At 53.8% G+C, this 21,794-nt stretch overlaps 5 protein-coding genes across 5 annotated transcripts; 2 read left to right on the top strand and 3 right to left on the bottom strand.

The window, feature by feature from the left end:
* Positions 1–240: 240 nt before the first annotated feature.
* On the top strand, positions 241–3,593 carry J7T54_004452 (Sodium transport ATPase-like protein; the record flags this gene model as incomplete). The annotated part of the gene is made up of 3 exons (XM_051504371.1): positions 241–495; positions 548–2,923; positions 2,979–3,593. 3 exons carry the CDS (start codon positions 241–243, stop codon positions 3,591–3,593), a joined length of 3,246 nt encoding a protein of 1,081 aa, XP_051364281.1.
* A 2,105-nt stretch (positions 3,594–5,698) lies between these two features.
* J7T54_004451 (uncharacterized protein) lies at positions 5,699–6,730 on the top strand (the record flags this gene model as incomplete). Its single annotated transcript, XM_051504370.1, has 4 exons — positions 5,699–5,717; positions 5,770–5,986; positions 6,045–6,447; positions 6,506–6,730. The coding sequence occupies 4 exons, from the start codon at positions 5,699–5,701 to the stop codon at positions 6,728–6,730; spliced, it is 864 nt and encodes a 287-aa protein (XP_051364280.1).
* A 3,915-nt stretch (positions 6,731–10,645) lies between these two features.
* J7T54_004450 (Mitogen-activated protein kinase-like protein) lies at positions 10,646–11,827 on the bottom strand (the record flags this gene model as incomplete). The annotated part of the gene is made up of 3 exons (XM_051504369.1): positions 10,646–10,721; positions 10,774–10,957; positions 11,014–11,827. 3 exons carry the CDS (start codon positions 11,825–11,827, stop codon positions 10,646–10,648), a joined length of 1,074 nt encoding a protein of 357 aa, XP_051364279.1.
* Positions 11,828–14,053: 2,226 nt separating this feature from the next.
* J7T54_004449 (Glycogen phosphorylase-like protein) lies at positions 14,054–16,796 on the bottom strand (the record flags this gene model as incomplete). Its single annotated transcript, XM_051504368.1, has 2 exons — positions 14,054–14,534; positions 14,584–16,796. 2 exons carry the CDS (start codon positions 16,794–16,796, stop codon positions 14,054–14,056), a joined length of 2,694 nt encoding a protein of 897 aa, XP_051364278.1.
* A 1,735-nt stretch (positions 16,797–18,531) lies between these two features.
* On the bottom strand, positions 18,532–19,855 carry J7T54_004448 (Guanine nucleotide-binding protein alpha-3 subunit-like protein; the record flags this gene model as incomplete). The annotated part of the gene is made up of 6 exons (XM_051504367.1): positions 18,532–18,631; positions 18,687–18,925; positions 18,974–19,103; positions 19,151–19,279; positions 19,331–19,676; positions 19,732–19,855. The coding sequence occupies 6 exons, from the start codon at positions 19,853–19,855 to the stop codon at positions 18,532–18,534; spliced, it is 1,068 nt and encodes a 355-aa protein (XP_051364277.1).
* Between the last annotated feature and the right edge of the window lie 1,939 nt (positions 19,856–21,794).

Genomic DNA, 21,794 nt, shown 5'->3' with positions numbered 1-21,794 from the left:
AGAACCATCATTACAAAGACCTTCAACCCACCGCTCTCCGCGGGCCCCGCGTGGTGACTCTTAATAACTAGCTGAGGCCGCGCTGCTGTGAAGTTTGCCACTACTCGAAACTGTTTAAATGGCGACAGTGTAGCTGTTATCCCCTAATACTAATTCGCCGTCGACTATACCTCCTGGATATCGGTTCCCTTTTCCATCTGATTGAAACCATCTCTCTTGGTCTTCTCACCACTCTCGACCATGAAGGGAAAGACAGCATCGGAAGATGTGGCTGCCCATATCTCGGGCCAGTCCAACGAGCCCATCTCTCGGCCAGCACACAGCCTGACCGCAGACGAGGTAGCTGTCGAGCTCGATACCAATCAGACCCAGGGTCTCAGTGCCGACGAGGCGGTTCAGCGTCTCCAGAAGTATGGCCCCAACAACCTGGGCCAAGAGAAGGGTGTCAGCGCTGTGGCTATCTTTATGCAGCAGATTTTCAACTCAATGACATTGGTACGCTTGGGTTCTCTTACGCTGGTACCGACATGCAGGCTGACATTATTAGGTCCTGCTGCTTGCCCTCGCTGCTAGTTTCGCCATCAAGGCCTGGATAGAGGGGGGTGTCTTGGGCGGCATGATCCTCCTCAACATCTTCATCGGCTTCTACCAAGATCTACAGGCTCAGCGGACAATTGCCTCTCTGAGCTCTCTGAACTCGCCTTCTGCTCGTGTCGTTCGCGAGGGCCACAGCGAGACGGTCGATGCCGAGACACTCGTCCCTGGCGACATTGTAGAACTGAAGACTGGAGATGTGGTCCCTGCCGATGCCCGCATCATCGAGTGCGTCAACCTCGAAGCTGATGAAGCAGCCCTGACTGGCGAATCTGTCCCGGTACGCAAAGATCCGGCGCTGGTCTTTGGTGGCGGAGGTGGTGCCGACAGTGACAGCGAGTCTGACGATGTCGGGCCCGGCGATCGTCTCAATGTGGTCTTCAGCTCCACTACCATCACCAAGGGACGTGGCAAGGCCATTGTGCTCGCTACCGGCATGTATACGGAAATCGGTGCGATCGCCGCGGCGCTTCGCGCCCAAGGCGACACGCGCAAGCTCAACAAGGATGAGTTCGGCAAGTCCTCGACAAAAGACTACATCTTCTTTGCTCTTGGCAAAGTCTGGGACGTAATCGGCGAGTTTCTTGGGCTCAATGTCGGCACGCCTCTGCAGCGCAAGCTCTCTGCTCTATTCTTGATCATCTTTGGCATCGCTGTTTTGTGCGCCATCATCGTGATGGCCGCCAACGAGTTCTCGAACCGGACAGATGTCATCATTTATGCCATCACCACCGCTATCGGCACTCTACCTGTCACTTTGATCTTGGTTCTTACCATCACCATGGCGGCGGGTACCAAGGTCATGGTCGACCGCCATGTTCTCGTTCGCAACATGAGATCTCTGGAGGCCTTGGGCGGTGTCACCAATATTTGCTCTGACAAGACTGGCACACTCACCCAGGGTAAAATGGTCGCCCGCATGGCGTGGATGCCAGGGCATGGCACTTATAGCCTCGGGATCACCAACGAGCCTTACAATCCTGAAATTGCCGACCTCACATTTGTGCCTGGCCTGCCGAAGGACATGACCGACGGCGACGTCGGTCAGAGCATCAAGGCGCTCGAAGAGGAAAAAGCCCACGCGCCTCTCAAAAACTTCCTCGATGTGGCACAGCTCGCCAACCTGGCTACTGTGAAGCGCGCCGTGTCCGACGAAGATGGCGCATCCTGGAACGTCAACGGCGACCCCACCGAGATTGCCATCCAAGTCTTTGCCGCTCGCTTTGGCCGCAGTCGGGACGTGAAACCCTCATTCGATGACGCGGCATGGAATCAGCTGGTTGAGTTCCCATTCGACTCGAGCATCAAGAAGATGTCAGTCCTTTGCCGGAACAAGCACAGCGGAGACGTCATGGTTCTCACCAAAGGCGCCGTCGAGCGCGTCCTTGAGAGCTGTGATAAGGTTGCCGCTGCTGACGATACCTTGATTGAGGGCATGTCGGACAAGGTCAGGGCACAAGTCATTGCCAACATGGAAGCCTTTGCTCGTCGTGGCCTGCGTGTGCTGGCGTTCGCTAGTCGCGCTTCGCCGCGCGCTGTGACCGAGGACGAGGTTCGTCTTGGGTCCTTGAAGCGCGAGGAATTTGAAGACGACATGGTCTTCCGTGGTCTGGTCGGCATTTATGATCCTCCTCGCCCGGAGACTCGACCCAGCGTCTTCAAGTGCCACCAAGCAGGCATTGCTGTCCACATGCTCACGGGTGATCATCCCGAGACAGCACGTACGATTGCTATCGAGGTGGGCATCCTGCCTAGCCGTATGGATCTCCTCCGCGCCGACATTGCGAAGCAGATTGTCATGACCGCTCATGAATTTGACAAGCTGTCGGACGAGGAGGTCGATCAACTACCTCAGCTCCCCCTGGTCGTCGCCCGCTGTGCCCCATCGACAAAGGTGCGCATGATCGACGCGCTACATCGCCGTGGACGCTATGTGGCCATGACTGGCGACGGCGTGAACGACAGCCCCAGTCTTCACCGCGCGGACGTTGGCATCGCCATGGGTCTCAACGGCAGTGACGTGGCCAAGTCTGCCTCGGATATTGTGCTGAGCGATGATAACTTTGCCAGTATACTGAACGCCGTCGAGGAGGGACGTCGAATCTTTGACAATATCCAAAAATTCATGCTGCACGTCTTGGCGGCCAATGTCGGCTTCGTCACCGCTCTTCTGATTGGTCTTGCCTACAAGGACTCGACGGGCGTGTCCGTCTTCCAGATGACCCCAATTGAGATTCTCTTCATGCTGCTCGTCGCTGGAACCTTTACCGAGACTGGCCTTGGGTTCGAGGGCGCCTCGCCAGATATCCTGCGGCGCCCCCCTCAAAGTGTAAGTGCTTGCGGCCGAATCCCCGTAATCTGCGGTATAATCTAACGCTGTGTAGCTCAAGCATGGCGTTTTTACGCCCGAATTTCTCCTCGACCTCGTCGTCTACGGCGTTCTCATGGCGGTCTGCACAATCTGCACCTTTGTCACCGTCATGTTTGGCATCTGGGACGGCAAATTTGGCGAGAACTGCAACGTTGAATGGGGACCAACCTGCGAGGGCGTCTTCCGCGCCCGCTCCACCTGCTTCATTGTCTTAACGTGGATCTTTCTGGTATTCGCATGGGTCCTCTGTGATGCGCGCCGGTCCTTCTTTGACGGCATGATTCACGATACGAGGAACTGGGCGCACCGTCTCTGGCGCAACCCGTTCCTCTTCTGGTCTATTGTGGGCGGTATCCTCATCATCATCCCGACCCTGTACATCCCGACTCTCAACACCTACGTGTTCCTCCATACGGGGATCGATTTGGAGTGGACAGTGGTGTTTGCGGCCTTCTTCTTCTTCGTCGCGTCTTGTGAGTCGTGGAAGTGGGCGAAGCGAGTGTATCTCCGCCGCAACAACCTCATGCTGCGCAAGGGTGAGGAGCTGGGTGAGGAGGATCTCGAGGCGAGGGTGTTTGACAAGTTCTTTCTTGGTGAGGTTGAGGGCGGGAGCAAAAGCGAACAGTGAGCATCATCTTGTGAAAAGTGATTGCATTTATACTACATATAGAGTTCAGCATCTGCATAGCGATTTTGGGAAAGGGTTTGGGTAAGATAAAGTACAAGGGGGCTAAGTTGATTTCAAATGTACATGGGACGAATAATATGCGCCCAGGAGTTGAGTTACCGTACTAGAGAAATGGCCTTACGCCCGACATGTTCTGCTTAGTCCACTCTAGAGTCCTCCGCGACGCTGGAAGCATCACTGTTCTTCCTCTCGAGCTGGCAATGTGTCGAAGAGCATGACGTTTGCTCTTTCGACCGGCGGATCGGTCAAGTACTTGCCGATGCCACCATCGGCTGAGATGCCTTTTCTCATCTGCTCAAAGACATTACGCCAGTGTGTTTGAAAGCGTGCGGGATCCTTCTTGTCAAAGGCTGGGGTGCCTGGGTATGTTTTTACGGACAGCGTCGAGGACGTGAGTGGTAAGTGGCCTCCAGCGGATTTTTGCGTGGTTTTCATCATATTGCATTGGCTCCTCAGCTGGTGGCTGGGCTTCCTCGATTGTAGCATCTAGGCTGGGGTCCTGACTTGGTTTGGGCGGATTCGTTGCAAAGAGCCGGATGCTGGTCGTCGAGCCAGCGTACACAGCACCTTTCCCATGGAATCGAGTTTCCCTTGGGTAGGATCTGGGCTGAATCGGCTGACCGCTGCTTGTCAATATGGTTGTAAAACGGCGGTTTGGCGTCAAGCTTCTGAAAGGAGTACGGCCTGAGATCAAGGATGTGGCGGCACGCTGGCGACTCGCCGTATATCGGCAAAGCACGGACATTGCATTGAATGCGAAAATGAGTTTTCTGCACGTTGGTGTCCAGAATGAGGATGATGAGGCAAGGAGGCGAGGAGGACAAACGAGGCTAGCGCTCTACCTAAGGTATCTTGATCTCAGGAGACAGCCTTGCAAGAGGCAACTGCACCTCGTATTGTGATGTTACACAGGGTACACTCTGAGTCAATTGCAGAAGCATGCGACTCTATAGACTGGAGGTCGGTTTCAAAATTTATACTGGTCCTCAGCGTGGGGAAGAATAATGTCCATGATCCTGGCCGTTGTGCCTTCAAAATACAAATAACGTAGATCTGGTCGCTCGTGTAAACAGCGTCCCGGAATGACGTTTGGACGATAGCATTGGATTTTTGAAACTCGGCAATGAACACAGAAAGCCTCGGTTATATTAGTGTCCTTTGAGAGTTCACAATCCAAAGCTCTCACCCACCGAAAACTTATTAAGTATTGGCAGGTCAGCGAACGATAGGATAGACAAAGCTACAGGGTAGGCTGGTAGACCGTTGCATAAGTTAGTCTCGACCAAGGTAGGAGCTGCATTCGAGACGGACAGACAAGTGGGCTATATATAGTCTATAGGCTACTCTGTACAGCCTCCAAATATGCTTCCCCACCATGCGCCATTCTTCAAGTCGGGCGATCTCACCTGGAAACGGACTCCTCAGAGGTCACCTGCCACAGCAACATGCCCGATCCGAACAGTGGCATGTTTTCCTGCGTGAACAGGGGCGGTTCGGAGGGGGTCGTGTGACGCACGTCAGCTTTGCAAGGGGCGTCCCAACAACCCGCGAGACACGCTGAGCCGCCTGGACGATGATGAGGGGTGACGCAGAGTCTCAAGCTCCCACCAAGCCAGGCGCTGCTGCTCTCGACGATGAACGCGACTTCAACAAGGCTGAGGCTGTCGTACTATGCGACAGGGTGTTGTGAGAGGAAAACACTGGCCAATAGAGAAAACAACCAATGCCAGGCACACATTGTCATGGGCATGAGTCTGGACTCTGGACTAGAGTCACATTTGTTGCTCCGGGGCTGCAGTCTCACAATGGCAATGCCAAGTTCCAGCTGCAGGCACCCTGTTAATTGAGGAAGGGGCCCCGCTTCTGCCCACCGTCGCTAGCACTCACACCACCGAGTGACCTCAGAGCTCCATGTCAGCGTTTATCTTGTTAAACACCATCCGAGAGCTGCCTCCTCCTGCCTTCAACTTGTTTTCCTCTCCAACCTCGCACATATTCTTCCAGCAATAGTTCATCGAGTATTAGCTCACTGAAACACCGCCAATATGACCGACTGGAACCGACGTAGGTCTCTATTGATTTCGTGGTCATGTTCACGACATACTGACATGCGCAGACAACCCCTTCAGCAAGAGGGAGAACCACAGCGCGATGTCGGTGACCATCTACAAGGTCCTCACAATCCTCACCTGGCTCCTATCCCTCGTTGTTTCGGTATACTACACAATCCACGCTCCCCACGATGGCTTCACCATCCGCAAGCGCATCTGGGATCAGAACGACCTGTACCCCAGCGCTTTCACAATGAACTCGGTGATCGCATCCATCTACTGGTATCATTTCCCAAATCTTCGTCTTTTTTTCCGAGGCTCATGCTGACCACGCTCCCAGGATCATCCTCTTCATCTTCCAGGCTGGTTACATTGGCCACCTCTTCTCCTCCAACGCCGACCATGTCCACGCCGCCGCCAGCGTTGGCAGCCACTTCATCATGAACAACCTGTTCCACTTCGCCTTTGTCATGCTCTTCGTCCGTTCCCACTTCCACTGGGCTGAGGTGATCCTGGTCCTCAACTTCCTCAACCTGACCTCGCTGTACTTCCGCCACAACACGTACCCGCGCTTCATCCACACACCCGTCGCGTCCATGCCCCTGGCCTGGACCTACGTTGCGCTGCACTGGAACGGCGCCCTGATGGTCCCCCACCCGACTAGCCTCGTGGCCCGCATCTTTGGTAACATCTTCATCTGGGGCATCCTTGCCTACGGCAGCTTCTACATTGTTGCGTTCAAGGTAAAGCAAACGTAGATCACTCTTGACGTTGGCCTGATCGCTGACCCGTCTGCACTAGGACTACACCATGGGATTTTCCCTCAGTGTTCTGGCGGCCGCCATTGGTGTCTCGCAGTTCCTCCGCCAGATTATCGCCCTGCAGTGGATCTTTGCCTTTGTCATCATGGCTATGCTCTTCATTGCCACTGTCGCCGTCGCCGTTCCCGCTTGGACCGGTCGCGAGATCAGGTGGAAACGCTCCTCCGACGAGGGCGAGCGCGCCCCTCTGCTCAATGAGCCTTAAGCGACTGTACTTATACGGTCACACCCAGCGCCCGCGTCATCATGACGCGCCAGTCCTTACCACGAGACTGTTCGCCATGAAAGCTAGCCCCAGCAGCACTTGCACTCATTGATTTCGGCGTGCTGGAGTTCATTATCTAAGAGTTGCCATCATTCTGATTTGCGCTCATGACGGTGGTCTGGTTTGTCGGTTTGCGCCGGAACAGTCTGACACAACGAAGGAAGCACGGAATGTAGGATCTTTTGCTCCGGTCTTGTCAAACATTCCTTGTTTAGCTAATGCAGTCGAAATAAAAGGCTGCGCATCCTTGCTAAAACATTGATGGAGCATGTTATATAAATACCAACAAACTTGTTGAAGATCTTGGTGGCTTAAAGCAAGCCTGCGTCATTGTGGATCTGATCCGGAAGTCGGTGTTATCGATAAGTGGCCCCAGCGCGACTGCATAAGCGCGTGTCGCGCTCTCAAGTGGATCTTTTTCGACCGGTTTATCTCCTGACGGACGCTCATCATGAAATGTCGACAGCGCTGGCCAAACAGTTAGCTGCCTTTCAATACCCTTGTGGCGTTGGTATAGACATTTGCCAAATCAGTCGCATCTTTCGGATTGTCGGCAGAAGCCCACAGCATACCGACAGGTTCATCTCTCGCGTCTTTGCAAAAGATGATCCCACCGTCCACGTAGTGCGGCAGAAGATACATGACACTTTGCGCTCCAAGTCGGAATGGCAGTCAGATTCTGCCGATGGTCATGGATATGAGATTCTGAGCCGGCAACGTCCCGATCTGTGGGCGGGTGCTCGGTTCCTGGCATCACGGTGAGCAACTCAATACATAAAAAGGGGGGCCGTGTAAGATAAGCTGACCTCTGCTTCCAGATTCGCGGCAAAGGAGGCTGCCATCAAGGCCCACTCGCACAGAAAGTTGACCTTTCATGATATATCGATACTGAAGGCTCAAGAGGGAGAAGAGCGACTGGGTGGGCGTGCGCCATACGCGAGGATAAAAGCTGCCTCAGGAGACGAGAAGGACTCGACAGCGCTGATTTCGATATCCCACGACGGAGACTACGCAGTAGCTGTATGTGTCGCGGAAAAGGCCCCGAGCCGCGAGGGATTGGGCTCGCTCAATGTGTAGACGGTTCGCTGTGCATGGGGCACCGCTCTGGCCCTTTTGGGAAGAAAAGAATCCGCGAGCAATGTTACATGACATTTGAACTCCAGGGGAACAAGGGCTACACTGGTACGAAGAGACCCCAAATGGGATTTCTTGTTGAGTACTGGGGAGCTTTTGCCGTTGGAAGACGATGCCGCACCTTAGCAAGTCATGGGGACTGTAGCCAGCAGGGGTCGGATACTGGTCCTAAGACTGTATATCACTGCCTGCTCGAGGTGCTGCCACATCCAGAGCTTTTATGACCCCGTCCTCACCCAATAGGCTACTCTAGAGTGCTGCGGCAAGCCTCACATGAGCTTTCTGACATTCAGCACCGTCAGTAGCTTCTAGCAACATTAGAAGGGCTCGAGCCCTCGATCAATCACAAAGAATGGTTTCCATTATTCCGCTTCTCTCGTGAAGAGCTCATCTTTCTCACCCGCTCTGAATCATTCTCAAAACTCCATCCTTGTACCACACTGTTGCTTCACCCGTCATCCACACCTACACCAGCGGCACTCATCAATGTTGTCGAAAACAAGCCTACAGAAACATAAACCTTCTTTAGAACGCCGGCGGCTGTTTTTCTAAGATCATCACCGGCCTTCATTTCTTCATGGTCTGTTGACATCGCAAGCCCTTCGACGTACGGACCACCACTGACTCTTCCACTAGATAGACCCATCCGAAAAGCACCTTATATAGAACAAAATTGCAGAAGAATCAAATGTGAAAAAAACTTCACAGATCAAGCAAATTTTTGTGTACGTGCTATCTCCATGGTGCATGTCTTTTCTACCGGCTTTACCAAAGAGTCGGTTGGTTCTGGCAACTGAGTTGCGATTGTTCTGGGCAGTCGCTGCGTCGTTGGAGACACGCACGCAGCTACCGCAGTCGTCACCGCCACCTGCTCTCATGGTACAAGAACCTTTTTCGAAGAGACCAGAAACTCCGACAGAATCCGGATATCAACTACGGTGTTGTCCGAGACACCAGGTTCAGAGTCAGCTCTTGATGACAACTTGAGCAGTGTTAGATATCTGTGTTTCACTCGCCAACCAAAAGGTCAAGGAAAAGCGCTTTGACGACTCAGTATCATGGTTACCAGCATGGATTGTTGGCACAATGTCAATGATTGACTACTGGCGCCTGCTCTTTCAAAACCGCTGCTGATGGCGCAGTTGGACACGGCATATCATTGCTGTGGCCTGTTGCATGGCAAGGCTTCCCACAACAGACTGCCCGACATGCATCACGCATCTGGGGGCAGTCCAGGGACCCTCCTAAAAGGGGTTCACGACACTCCATACATCATGTGGCACCCTGAAATTGGCCCCTGTGTCCTCTGAGCACGATAGTCTCTGCTCCGTAGGCACGGTATAATCTGTTTTGTACAAATAGCAGATTATATCCTCCGGGTACGCTATTCTCGCTTCCTCAGCTTGACACAGCTTAATCCTTCTGCTTGCTGAACAAATCCATCCAGCCGCGAAGTATTCACATCTCTGACTACAACACCGTCGGAGACGACTTGTCTGCCAATGTCGTTGGCATCAACAGTCCTGATCATTGCAAGGTTGACACCAGTGCTGCAGTCCAAGGATTATGGAAAGCCGATTTTGAGAAGTGTTGCATTCAATTTCAGTCTACCTCCTACTTTCAATGCCTGTCAATTCTTTGGCGCAGTCATCTCGACAAGCATCCCGATCAGCGACGATTCACTGGCCTAAGAATCGGCAATCAGCCAAGATGACAACGGAAATTGTTTCAGATAAACCTTCGACTCTGCCCTTGTCAGCCATACCCGACTTGCTGGAACGACACACTTCAACACAATTCGACTGGTCAGATTCCAGACGGTGCTCCCGCTGAGCCTGATGCACAACTGCATGCCAAGTACAGACAACAGCCAACCGTCCTCAGACCACGAGGATCCCTGTGAGTTGCTGTTAGTCCTTGAACATGGGCCATATGTTTACTCTGAGATGTCTTTTGCCGACCTCTCAGCGAGACTTGGCTCGCGGACTCGTGAGGGACAACCTCATGGAGTGGCCTCAGACAGATGATACACGGCCGTGCTTCACTACCTGGGATCAGGCCACTTTGCACGTGGAATTTTTTTTAGTGTGGCTGCGGATGCCTTGCTATCAGGGCAATGCTTTTCAGACTGTGATCGGTCACAACTGTCGAGGATGGACAGTGGCAGGATGCCCTTCTTGGAGGCTCCATAGGCTCCCGTATGGACTCTGGTTCAGGTCTTATCTGAGTGGACATTATACTCATAATCGGTTCTCCTATCAATATCGTACTGACAGTGAATGTCGATTCATCCATCTTGCCATATTCTTCCGGGCCCTGGTTCTGACCTCCCGTTGGTGACTTTAATCACATGTTCGAGAAAGCTCAAACGTCAACGAGTCAGTTCACCCATACATGACAAGTACACTGGCCATCACTTCTGGCACAACAAGTTTGGGACATAGAAGTTGGAAAGGCCAATTCTTCTCGTATATGATTTGTCCCCACAGCAAGTATGTATGCACCTTCAAGGCTGTTCACCAATGAACCAATGTTTTTTTAAAAAAAAAGACGAATGGAACAACAAAAACAAAAGACAATGCCCCCTTCCCATCTCCAAACGCCGGACCCTTGCGTGATCGACTCTCCCACGAGGCCTCAGGTGGTGCGTGCCGTCGCGGAGAGAAGCGCGCATCGTTTTTCTTGGGGTTGTTTGTTCTCGTGACATTATTCCTGTATGTTTCATTGCCCGTTGTACTGTTCGTCCATGCCGGTACCGCCCGTCTCGATGTTGTGGTAGTCCAGAATCTCGGAGTACCTGGAATGTGGTCAGTCATCGTCATCCCTCTGTCTCCAGGCCGTGGACCTACATCATGATTTTCCAAGTGTCGACTGGTAAGTCAGCGTCATTAAAGCTCCAGTCGAACTTCTCCTCGGCGACCGGCTCGTCGGTGGGGTCATGGTAGGGTGCGAGGTACTCGTGGGCAAGGGCATCGCCTGCCGTTATGCGCTTCTTGGGGTCAAAGACGAGCATGCGCTCAAGCAGATCGATTGCTGTCATGGTCAGCTACGAGGACCCTCATTGGGTGGGGACAAGGTACGGTACTCACAAGCGGGGTCGGCGTTCTTGAACTTGTTCTTGAGGGGCTGACGCTCGCGCTTGGGCAGCGACTTGACGAAGCGCAGAGTGTTCTCGCTGGCGATTGTGTTAATCACGTCATCAGGTGGCGTGCCTAGCAGCTCAGTGATGATGGAGAACTGGTTCACGTGGTCCTTGCCCGGGAAGAGGGGCTTGCCATCTAGCATCTCAGCAAAAATGCAGCCTGCACTCCAAATGTCCACCTCGACATCGTACTTTTGCCACGTTAACATGATCTCGGGGGCACGGTAGTATCGCGTAGAGACGTAGCCGGTCATCTGAGGATCTTGAATACGGGCCAGGCCAAAGTCGCAGATTTTGAGATCACAGTTCTCGTTGACGAGGATGTTGCTGGGCTTGAGGTCACGGTGGACAACGCCAGCCGAGTGGACGTATTTGAGACCGCGCATTATCTGGTAAAGGAAGTACTGGATGAACTGCTTTTCGAGGGGTCGCGAAGTAAGCAGGCGATGCAGATCGGTACCGAGGAGCTCTGTGACAAAGTACAAGTCCTCGAGCGGGGAAATGAAGATGTCGCTGAGAGAGATGATGTTTTCGTGGCGGAGGTGCTTGAGGAGCTTGAGTTCGCGGTATGTGCGCTTGGCGAGGACTGGAGTGGAAAAGGGCTTCATGATCTTCTTGACGGCAACATTCTGGTTGGTGAGCTGGTCGCGGGCTGAGCAGACAAGGCCAAAGGCGCCCATGCCCACAGGTTGCAGGTCCGAATACCGTGACGTGATCTCAAATGTCGTGCCAAAGATCTGGGCACGCACGAATTCGGCCATCTTGGAGGGTCGTCGGATTTATCGGTCTGGGGAGAGATAGTGTATGTCGAAGGAAGTACTGGACTATTGAATCTTGTTGAGGAACGGGTCTTGTGCGGCGTTCTTTGCACGATTCCTCTTCAAGGTTGTCTGCTCGATCGATTATGGCGAGACAATGTCTGACAGGCAGGATGGAGCTCAATTTCGGACACACGCAGGTCGTGATTGAAGTTGCCGACAGAGCGGGGTAGACCTGCTGTTTGAATGGGAAGATGGGCACCGGTCGGGGTTCTGCAGTCAGGAGCGGGAGGTCAGCGGCAGTCCTGAGGTTAAATATGTGCGAATGAAATAGTGACTTCAGGGCTGGGGAAGCTGTGGTCCGTTGGAGGAAAAGCCTGTGGTGGTCAAGGTTTGGTCTGGTCTGCGCGGCGCGCTGAATGAGGGGCCAAGATGTCCCAGGGTAGCGATGACGACACAGGAACCAGATAAAACTGCATTCTCGAACCCCCGACGGCTGGACTTCAAGGAAAAGTACCTCGCTTCACCCTGTACCGTCCAGTCTCTGCTAGGATGCGCGGTGGTGGGTCGCTCCAAGGACGCAAGGTATGGCGCTGGTGTTTGTTGGATTTGTCCCTGCGTGCAGCACAAAGCCGTCATGCGCCCGTACGATGCGCAATTTTACCTTCTGGAGATTGCTGAGCCGGATCGAGTCGCTCCAGTCCATGTCCATTTTTTGTCAGAGTAACCGACATGAGCGGCAAACAAGCTTGCCGTGGTAATGGAGCACTGGTGGGCTGGCCCTCGTGCGGTGCGCTGACTGCTGGGTGCCAGGCTATGCTAGTCGCCTGCAGCAGCTCCAGTCTCAACCAGCGTGCCGCTCATTGCGTCCAAGTGCCAGTGTCTCCAGTGCCTGGATGGTCTTCGTTCTCAGAGATCCCCCTCCAGCCCTTGGTAGCCCCGGGGCAAAGAAAAAGAAAAAACTCACCAAGATATAGAACGCGAGTTCGATGTGTGGTCGGCGAATAGTGGTAATCCGAAGTTGAGCGGTACACAAGAGGAGAGGGCGAATGCGCGCTCCCTTTAACAAACGTGTTGCCGGCGGTCGATTGCTGTCGGTTGGCGGGAGGAATTCTGGAACCCTGCATGCGCGTGCGTGCGTGCGTTGACTGGCTGGCTGACTGCCACTGCTGCTGGGCGGTAGAGGCAAACTTTAAAGACGAGGCACAAGCTACACGAATGTATGTGAATAGTTTACGTAGATGTTGTGCAGAGAGGAAAGAAGAGGAGCGGAACAAACATACGGACGAGTTGAGTTAGGGGACGTGCGTGCCCTGGCTCACGCATTGCTCGACCGCCGTCGGTCGTTGTCCAGTCTCATCCTTTTTCTTGCCTTTCCGGATCGATCGAGATTCCTGCGCTACCATCTCGCATTTTAGTACCGATAGAGCAGCAGCAGTCACTAGTCTATCCAAGTAGTTATCCCGCTACTACTGACCGCCCCACGCCGTCGACACACTAAATACTGTGTTCGCAGTGAGTACCAGAAACCCCAAATACTGATCAGAAAATATGCATTCCGCGGACAATACCATCCCAGATCAACAAGCATACATGGTGGTGTTGGTGACAGTGGGCTAGAAGGGCGCCATGCCAGTTGGGCGGAGCGGGTTGTCGAGATCCCACGTCACCCCGTCATCCATGGGGCCATGCCCCTCTAAAAGCCGGAAAACCTGATATTCTCCAGATGGGTTTTTGTACCACAACGCAAAACGCGACTGGGCATCCTGGGATGGGAAAAAGCCATCGCAGGACCAATTCCTCCGCCAGTGCAACAGCTGATGCATATGCCCCTCGCGTAGCGGGAGCGCGGGGCCAAGACCAAGCTCACCATCTGAAAACGCGCTAGCACGGTGTGGTATCTTTGGGGAAGATTATGCCTTGAAGGTACTTCTGCACGGTAGTGTTGTCGATCACCGAGCGCGTCATTCAGCTCTGCGCATCGACGTCACAGCAGCTGATCGACACGATTCTACGCGCGTCTGACTGTCTAACAGCCGAGCCTTATCAAGTTATCACAGCTTGACACAGCGAACGAAGAATTGCGAATACGAGGCATACTGACCGTGTCCTATAGATTGCTCAAGCTCTTAAAAGTACTGCTAAATCAAAATTGGCTATCGACAGAGCGTGTGTAGTAGGAGAAGACGAAGAATAGGCCCGTCGGGCCATCACCACCGCAAGTCTTCTTCAACTCTTCACGGCCAAAGGCTCGACGTTCCAGATCGACTCGGCATACTCGTTGATACACCGATCACTGCTGAAGAAGCCCATGCGTGCAACCGCCACGATGCACTTGGCAACCCATTCGTCCTGGTTGCGGTACGCCTCATCCACGAGCTTGTGAGTCTCGATGTAGCTGTGGAAGTCGTCCGACACGAGGTAGTAGTCGCCATGGTGTCGCACGGCTGCCACCATGCCACTGAAGTCGTGAGGTGTCCCAAAGGTGCCCTTTTCCATCTCGTCGAAGACTCTGTTCAGGTCAGGATCGATCGTGTGCGAGCCGTAATTGTGCGCGTGTCGTAGATCCTCCACGTCCTCGGACAGATTGCCGAACAAGAAGATATTGTTATCGCCAATCTCGCGGGTGATCTCAATGTTCGCGCCGTCGCAAGTGCCGATGATAAGCCCGCCATTGAGGACGAACTTCATGTTGCTCGTGCCAGAAGCCCTATGGGTCGTTAGTCAGAGGTCTCGCTGCCGTTTGGGCAAACACTTACTCGGTTCCAGCCGTCGAGATATGCTCGGAAATATCCGAAGCCGGCGTAATGATTTCGGCCTTGCTGACGTTGTAGTCTGGCAAGAAGATGACCTTGAGCAGATCGCCAATGTCTGCATCGTTGTTGACCACCGAGCCGACGGCATTGATCAGATGGATGATCTGCTTGGCCATCCAGTACCCGGGAGCTGCTTTACCGCCAAAGACAGACACGCGGGGAAGTTGCTTCTTTCTCTCCTCAGAGCTCATGGCCTTGAGTGTCAGGTATCGGTGGATCACACCGAAAATGTTGAGCTGCTGGCGCTTGTACTCGTGGATACGCTTGACCTGAATATCAAACAGAGCAGCCGGGTTGACAGTCACACCCGTCAGCTCTTTGATGAGCTTGGCTAGTCGTACTTTATTGGCGTACTTGATCTCAGACCATTCCTTCCGGAACTCCTTGTCCTCGGCCAGGGACTCGAGCTTGTTCAGCTTGGTCAAGTCTTTCAAGAAATCGTTTCCACCAATCTTGGAGGCAATGAGCTCGGACAGGCGTGGATTGGCTTGGTGCAGCCAACGACGCGGCGTAATACCATTGGTGACGTTGGTAAACTTGTCCGGGCCGTAGATTTCGACAAAGTCTTTGAAGATGGTCGTCTTGATCAAATCCGAGTGGAGCTCGGCAACGCCGTTCACCTTGTGAGAACCGACGATCGCAAGGTACGCCATGCGCACCATTTTGGGCTGCGACTCCTCGATGATGGACACCCGCCTAAGGATATCGCGATCATCGGGGAACTGCTTCTCGACTTGCTGGAGGAAGTAGAGGTTGATGTCATAAATGATCTGCAAGTGTCGAGGCAGAAGATGCTGGACGAGACCTACGGGCCACTTCTCCAAAGCCTCGGGAAGAACGGTGTGGTTGGTGTAGCCAAACGTACTGGTTACAATGTCCCAGGCCTCCTCCCATTTCAGGCCCTCGATGTCAACGAGAATACGCTGCAATTCAACAATGGCCAGCGTCGGGTGGGTATCGTTGAGCTGAATTGCAACCTGGTCAGGAAACTGCTTCCAATCACGCTTCGACTTCTTGAAGCGGCGAACAATATCGTGCAGTGAGGCGGCCACCCAGAAATACTGCTGCTTCAAGCGGAGTTCCTTGCCTCTCTCGAGGTTGTCGTTGGGATACAAAACGGCACTGATGGTTTCAGCGCGCTGCTGATCAGCGACGGAACTCTCGTAATCGCCATTGTTGAACTTTTGAAAGTCGAACTCGCCGCCAGAGGCCTTGCTCGACCATAATCGAAGATTGTTGGTGGTTGGCGTGTTGTAGCCAGGGATGGGAACATCATAGGCGACGGCTTGCACTATCTCGCCGCCTTCCCAGATGGCTACCTCCTTGCCTTGCTCCTTGGCTTCCTTACGGACGTTGCCAAAGAACTGAATGTCGACCGTCACGTCGTGACGAGGAAACTCCCAGGGGTTGAAGTCAAGCCAGTAGTCGGGCACTTCAACCTGATACCCGTCGATGATCTCCTGCTTGAAGATTCCATACCGGTAGCGCAGGCCGTAGCCCCAGGCGTGAAAGTCGAGCGACGCCAAACTGTCCAGGAAACAGGCTGCCAGGCGACCAAGACCACCGTTGCCCAGCGCAGCGTCGTTCTCCTGTCCGATGATATCCTCAATGCGGAAGCCCAGCTCAGAAAGGCCGGCCTTAGCGATGTCCTTCTGGCCAATGTTCAGCATCGCATTGTCCAAGGCACGACCCATGAGAAACTCCAGACTCAGGTAGTAGACACGCTTCGAGTCCCTGTAAGTCTGGTTCTGCTGGGTTCGGTTCCAATCAAGGATCAATTGGTCACGAAACGCCAGACTAGTGGCCGAGTATGCCGCCTTCTCATCGCAGTTGAACATGCTGCGTGCAAGTGTGGTCTCAACATGGCGGACCAGCTCCTTCTCGAAGCCGTCTTTGCCGCTGAAGCCTTTAGCTTGGGCACGTTTCCATGCCTCACGCTGAGGCTCAGGAATCGAGGCTTCGACACTCTTGATCTCGCCTGGCCCAAGACCGGTTATAGTTCGTGTGTGCTTGGGACGCGAGACGCCAGCTGGGCCGACGGAGCCTTGGATATCGACGATGGGAGCTCCTGAAGAAGGGCGGCGCTGTCGAAGGGGGATGCGCTCCGGCTGCGAGTTTTGCCCAGCGGGTGCCATGCTCTCTGCTTTTTCAGCCATCTTGATCAGCACCACTGTTGTATTATGAGAAGATGCGAATGCTTGAGAAGTGCAAGACGTTGGGGGATGGCATTGGCACTTACTCGTCAGCTCTTAGACGCCGAAGTTGGTAAGTCGAGGTGGGGCAGGTGGGGGATCGCTCAATTCGCGGGGCAGCAGCGACCTAAACGAAGCTTGACAGGCCAGGGATCCACGCTGATGCAGCTGGACGAGCGCGAGTTGATGGTCGAGGCCTTGGGGGCTTGGGATGAGGGAGGGTGAAGGTGACTGTTGGTACTTGAGGAAAATACGACAGAAGCTTCCGACAAAGAGGGCCACGAAGAAGAGCGAAGAACTTGAACTTGAAAAGCAGACAGTGGGTATTAAAGAGGGCACTGGAGCTCGTAAGATAGCGGAGTGAGGAATGAGGTGGGCAAAGTCAGGCCATTCTAATACGCACTTTCCTTGCGTCCAAGGAAGCCACGGCCTTGCTGCTAATGCGGCACGCTGCTAACCAGCGTGCCAGGCTGCATCCAGTCCGACATGGACCTTGCGGGCTTCGCCATACTCAGCAGTGATACGATCTGGAGGTCAGACGGAACCGGACCGGCCAACGGGTGTCTGCCCGCAGATGGCACGGGTCAATGTTTGGATGCTGCACCAACGCGCGAGACTGCAGTCGTCACAGTTGCACCAGCCACTCACTCCCCAGCTTTGATCGTGTCCACCATGGCCAATGCATTGGCGAGCGAAGCTGCAGGTGGAAGTTGCTGGGCGACTATTCAAGGTCCTAGTAGTGTGCAATTCCACCCGTCTCTACTAGACCAAGAAATCCAGGTCCAACAAGTCCGCCAATCTCCTGCCCAGTCTCCAAGTAATTCCCCGCGCCGCATCGGTGAACCTTGGCCACCCAATCGCCACCCAGCCTACCAAGCGCACGTCCAGTCTCGTGAACCTCACGCGGCACCACAGTCGATAATCCATATACCTGCCTGCCTCCGCCCGACAGTCGGCAGCCGTCAGACCCATTCAGGACGCAGTAACCGCTTAGCTACCACCCCAAATGCATGGACAAACTCGAGAGCATCCCGTCCGTCCCCCGCATACCTTTCCTCGATCTGAGCCTGTGGTGCCGATGAACATGTACGCGGCGCGCGCATACTAACGCATGTACAAGCATGGCGGGCGACTCCGCAAATGCCGGTTGACCACAAGCGCTTGCGACGAACCACCAAAGTAGCATGTCTTCCCGTCATATCGATGCGGCGTCCCATTGCGTATCAAGATCCTTGTTTCCACGGTCGCTCGGATTGCGATGCTACTTGGTAAGGTAGTAAACTAGATCAAAGCCTCACGATGGCCCCATGGACCTCGCCTACAGAAGAACCCAGTTCGCTCCCTAGCCGCCAGGAAATGTTGGTGCTTGCCCGTGACACCACACCTCTCGGTTCGAACCCAACAACTCCGCAAGCCATACGGCATTAATACACTTGATACCCCATCTCTGCTGCAATGGCGCAACAATAATGTCCCAGCACGCCGCAACAACCCACGTTACGTTTGCCTTCTGCGACAGAGCCTCTGATGATATGTGACCATATGGTACCCCATGCGCCAACACTGAAATAATTCGAGACGCTGGCTCCCGAAGTCACTGCGCCCAACGCCGATACGTGCACGCTTCGTGCCCTTAGGGCGATTTCGCGTAGAAAAGCAAGAACAAGAGAACCCATTCGCTCGTAAAATGTTTTTGCGTTCACAAAATACCCGAATCCCTCAGGGCGTTATTGAGAATCGTCTCCTTGACCGCCGCGAAAACGAGCCGGATATTCGATGTGTCGGTCGCTTGCGTAAGACTCGTGGGAATTAGCTAGGTCATTAAAAAGAGCAAAGAGCCGAGGTGCAACATACTGTGGGTAGAGGTTGAGGTGAGCCCTGTTGACCTGGTTGAACCGCCATAGCAAATACTTGGCGGCCTTGTTCACATCGCTGCCGCCCGAGTAGTCGGGGAAATAGTTGCCCAATGGCGACCGGCCCAGTTTTTGTTTGAAGATGTCGACCTTGTTTAGAAAGAGGATGATGCTCGTTCGCATGAACCATTTCGAGTTGACCACGCTATCAAACAACAGGAGACTTTCCATCATTCGGTTCTGCAACAGTCAGCGTGCATCGGGTACAGCTCGAGCTCAGCAACGCACCTGACTGCTCTCCTCGAGCAGGACTTGGTCGTATTCGCTCAGAGCAACGCAGAATATGATAGATGTGACGTTCTCGAAACAATGAATCCACTTCTTGCGTTCAGAACGCTGGCCGCCGACGTCAAACATACTATCACTTGTCAGCTCCGAACTTTGCGCCATCAGGCTATCACTCACTGTATACTAAGCTGGCCCATTTGAAAGCGGGTCTCGTATATCCCCGTCGTCTTTGTTCGCGCACGTAAGACATCCATTTCTGTGGGGAGATAGTCGGGCGCGACGATGCGATCCGCTTCTTGGAAAAAACTGTTCAGCAGTGGTCAGCGGGGAATCTAAGCCAAGCCACAGTCGCCTTACTATTCGGCCGAGTCCATCAGGTAAAACTCGGTTTGGTGATCCATGAGCAGGTTCTTGGCCGGGTCATTCCAGATGGCCTGCACAGCAGCACCTACTTGCGGCTCAATGTGCGCCTGAGGGCCGGACTCTGTTTGGTATTCTAATAGATAGTCGGCGTGAGCCTGGTTGCCTTCCCGGTGCGGCTCAATGTTGAATTGCTGCATGGCGTTGATGACGGCCTTTGCGCATTCCACGAGGTTCTTGAAGACGGTCGGTCGATAGTTATAGAGCTCTTCCTCGGAATATCCTTTGAGGTGGATGATTTTCATCTGCTTCACAATGGTCGACTTGCCGCTCTCGCCCGAGCCTATATCATTGCGGTCAGTACGTGAGTAGAACGAGCGGTCTGCGCGTGAACCTACCCAACAGGAGGATCTTGCATTCCTTCCGTAACTTCTTAGAGTCCTCTTCCAGAATTTTGTCTATGTGTTGGCTCTTCTTCTTCTGCTCCGCCTCCTCATTGCTGGTGCTATTGCAGATGCCCATGTTTACTGCGGTGCACCCTGCCGGTCTGGGGGTTCGATTCGTCTGATGTGTAGGTGGTATATAGTTGCGACGAGTGATTCTTCAATCGCAAAGCTGTCCTGGTCACAGGCGCATGGCCTGCCAATCGGTTATTGCTCTGTGAGCAGGCGGTAGAGCTCCGGCAAGCGGCGGGAGGCCCGGTAGCAGTGCAACCGGGGGGAGATGTCGTCGGAGGCTGAAGGTAGGTGCTCGAGTACCACGCTGGCGCTCGTGTCGGGAGATTCAGTAGCCGCAAAGTGTTGCAATGAATGTTCGCGCCGATAGTTGGTTTTGAGCAATGGTAGTGGTGCAGGTTGAGGGGCCTTAACGGTTGGTCAGCCCGGTGGACGGTCGGAGAGCTGGAACGTGGGAATGAGAGGTTGAGGGTCGTCAAGGCAAGACTAGAGCAATGATGACAAGTCGGCGGCGACGGGCACCAATTGGCATCGAGGGTGCGTGGTGTGGAGTGGCCGGGGCAAATGCTTGAATCCAGCAGCTAATAATAAAGGGAGCCGACTCGATATTTTGGCCTTGGATGAATGGAAGCAACGTGGACAGGATGCAGCGCTCGATGATCCCGTGACGTTTGCCTTGGGCTGGGTCAGGTCAATTTTGCCTCGAAAAGAAGCACCAAACAATTTGAGGAAGAAGCAACGAGCAGGTGACTGAAGTTGGGAAATGTGATGGATCAATTCAATGGAAGCCCCCGTCCGAGGCGTGGGCTGGAAACAGGAACCCACAGGCATATATGCCTTACCAGGTAAGGTGAGCGTCACGTTGGTCAGGGGTCGGGATGAGGCGGGGGTCCATTACATGCGCCTTGCTTTATACTGGCTGGCTATGGAAATCTCTCATTGTCTTTGCGGACGTCGTGCCAAAAAGCACGTTCAAACGGACTTTTATTATAGCTTTACCATCCACGTCAATTAGCCTTCGGTAAGACCGACGGGTCTTAGATTCACTGGCGCTGGAGGATTCAAAAGCACATGGGCCACGTTGGGGATGCTTTTCAGGGGATGTCATAGACTAAAAAGAGGATGGTGACCCCCATGTCGAACTGGAGCTGCACCTACCAACAGTCTAGACTATCTCCGGCCTCCAGCAGCGTACCAACCCGGCAGGCAACAATGGAGAATACTTAGGGGCAGTCTGCCTGCTCTCACAGATCATCAGCAATACTAGTACTCTAAAGCACAGTTGGCGCGACTGGAATTCAAAATGATACAGCCGAGGAGATCCCTTGCCCTGGGCTCAGCTCACAAGTTAATAATGCGTGGACCTCCCTCCACAGACGCGCGCGCGCTGCCGCCTGAGATGCACCGGCACCTTATCTGCGAAAACCTCCTCGCGAGTCGCGACGAATGGCGTCGCCCTCAGGAGCCACGCGCGCTGCCTGTCACCACCATGTAAGCCATTCAGAACGAAGACCAACATCCTGTCCACGACAGCCACAGTCGACAGTCTACCGTACGTATTGTCGACAATGCACTCGCTCTCGACGTGATTGTCACATCCGGCAGTTCCATAATCTCCAACAAAGGGCGCTCGAGGTCCCATCAGGCACCTGCTTCAACGCAGCGACCACCTTGTCTCAGATTCGGCAGTTCTGAGCTCTGGGCCGGTCGGTTGTCTCGGTTCGAAGCCTGTACCATACACAAGAGCGCAGCTGCGCGCGCGCGATAATTAAAAAGAATCTTCACTGCGGTCTGTTGCTTTTGTGGAAGCATGACACTCATCAACAAATAGCTTAGCACTGTACTAGCAGTATCCTTGCCTGCCCTGTGCCAGGCGAGCGTTGAAATCAGCTGCGCTGGGTTCCCTGAACCCTGCTTCACTGTGAATGACTGAGTATTCATGGCTGGATATGGCGTCTTGGATTCCAAGGAGTCATGCCATACTTACTCGAGCAAAAAAGCAACAA

Source organism: Emericellopsis cladophorae (assembly GCF_022114955.1).
Source record: "Emericellopsis cladophorae strain MUM 19.33 chromosome Unknown NODE_8_length_656085_cov_119_647849, whole genome shotgun sequence".
NCBI lineage: Eukaryota > Fungi > Ascomycota > Sordariomycetes > Hypocreales > Bionectriaceae > Emericellopsis > Emericellopsis cladophorae.
The sequence above is the reverse complement of the archived record's forward strand: the minus strand, read 5'-3'. Positions and strand labels throughout refer to the sequence as shown.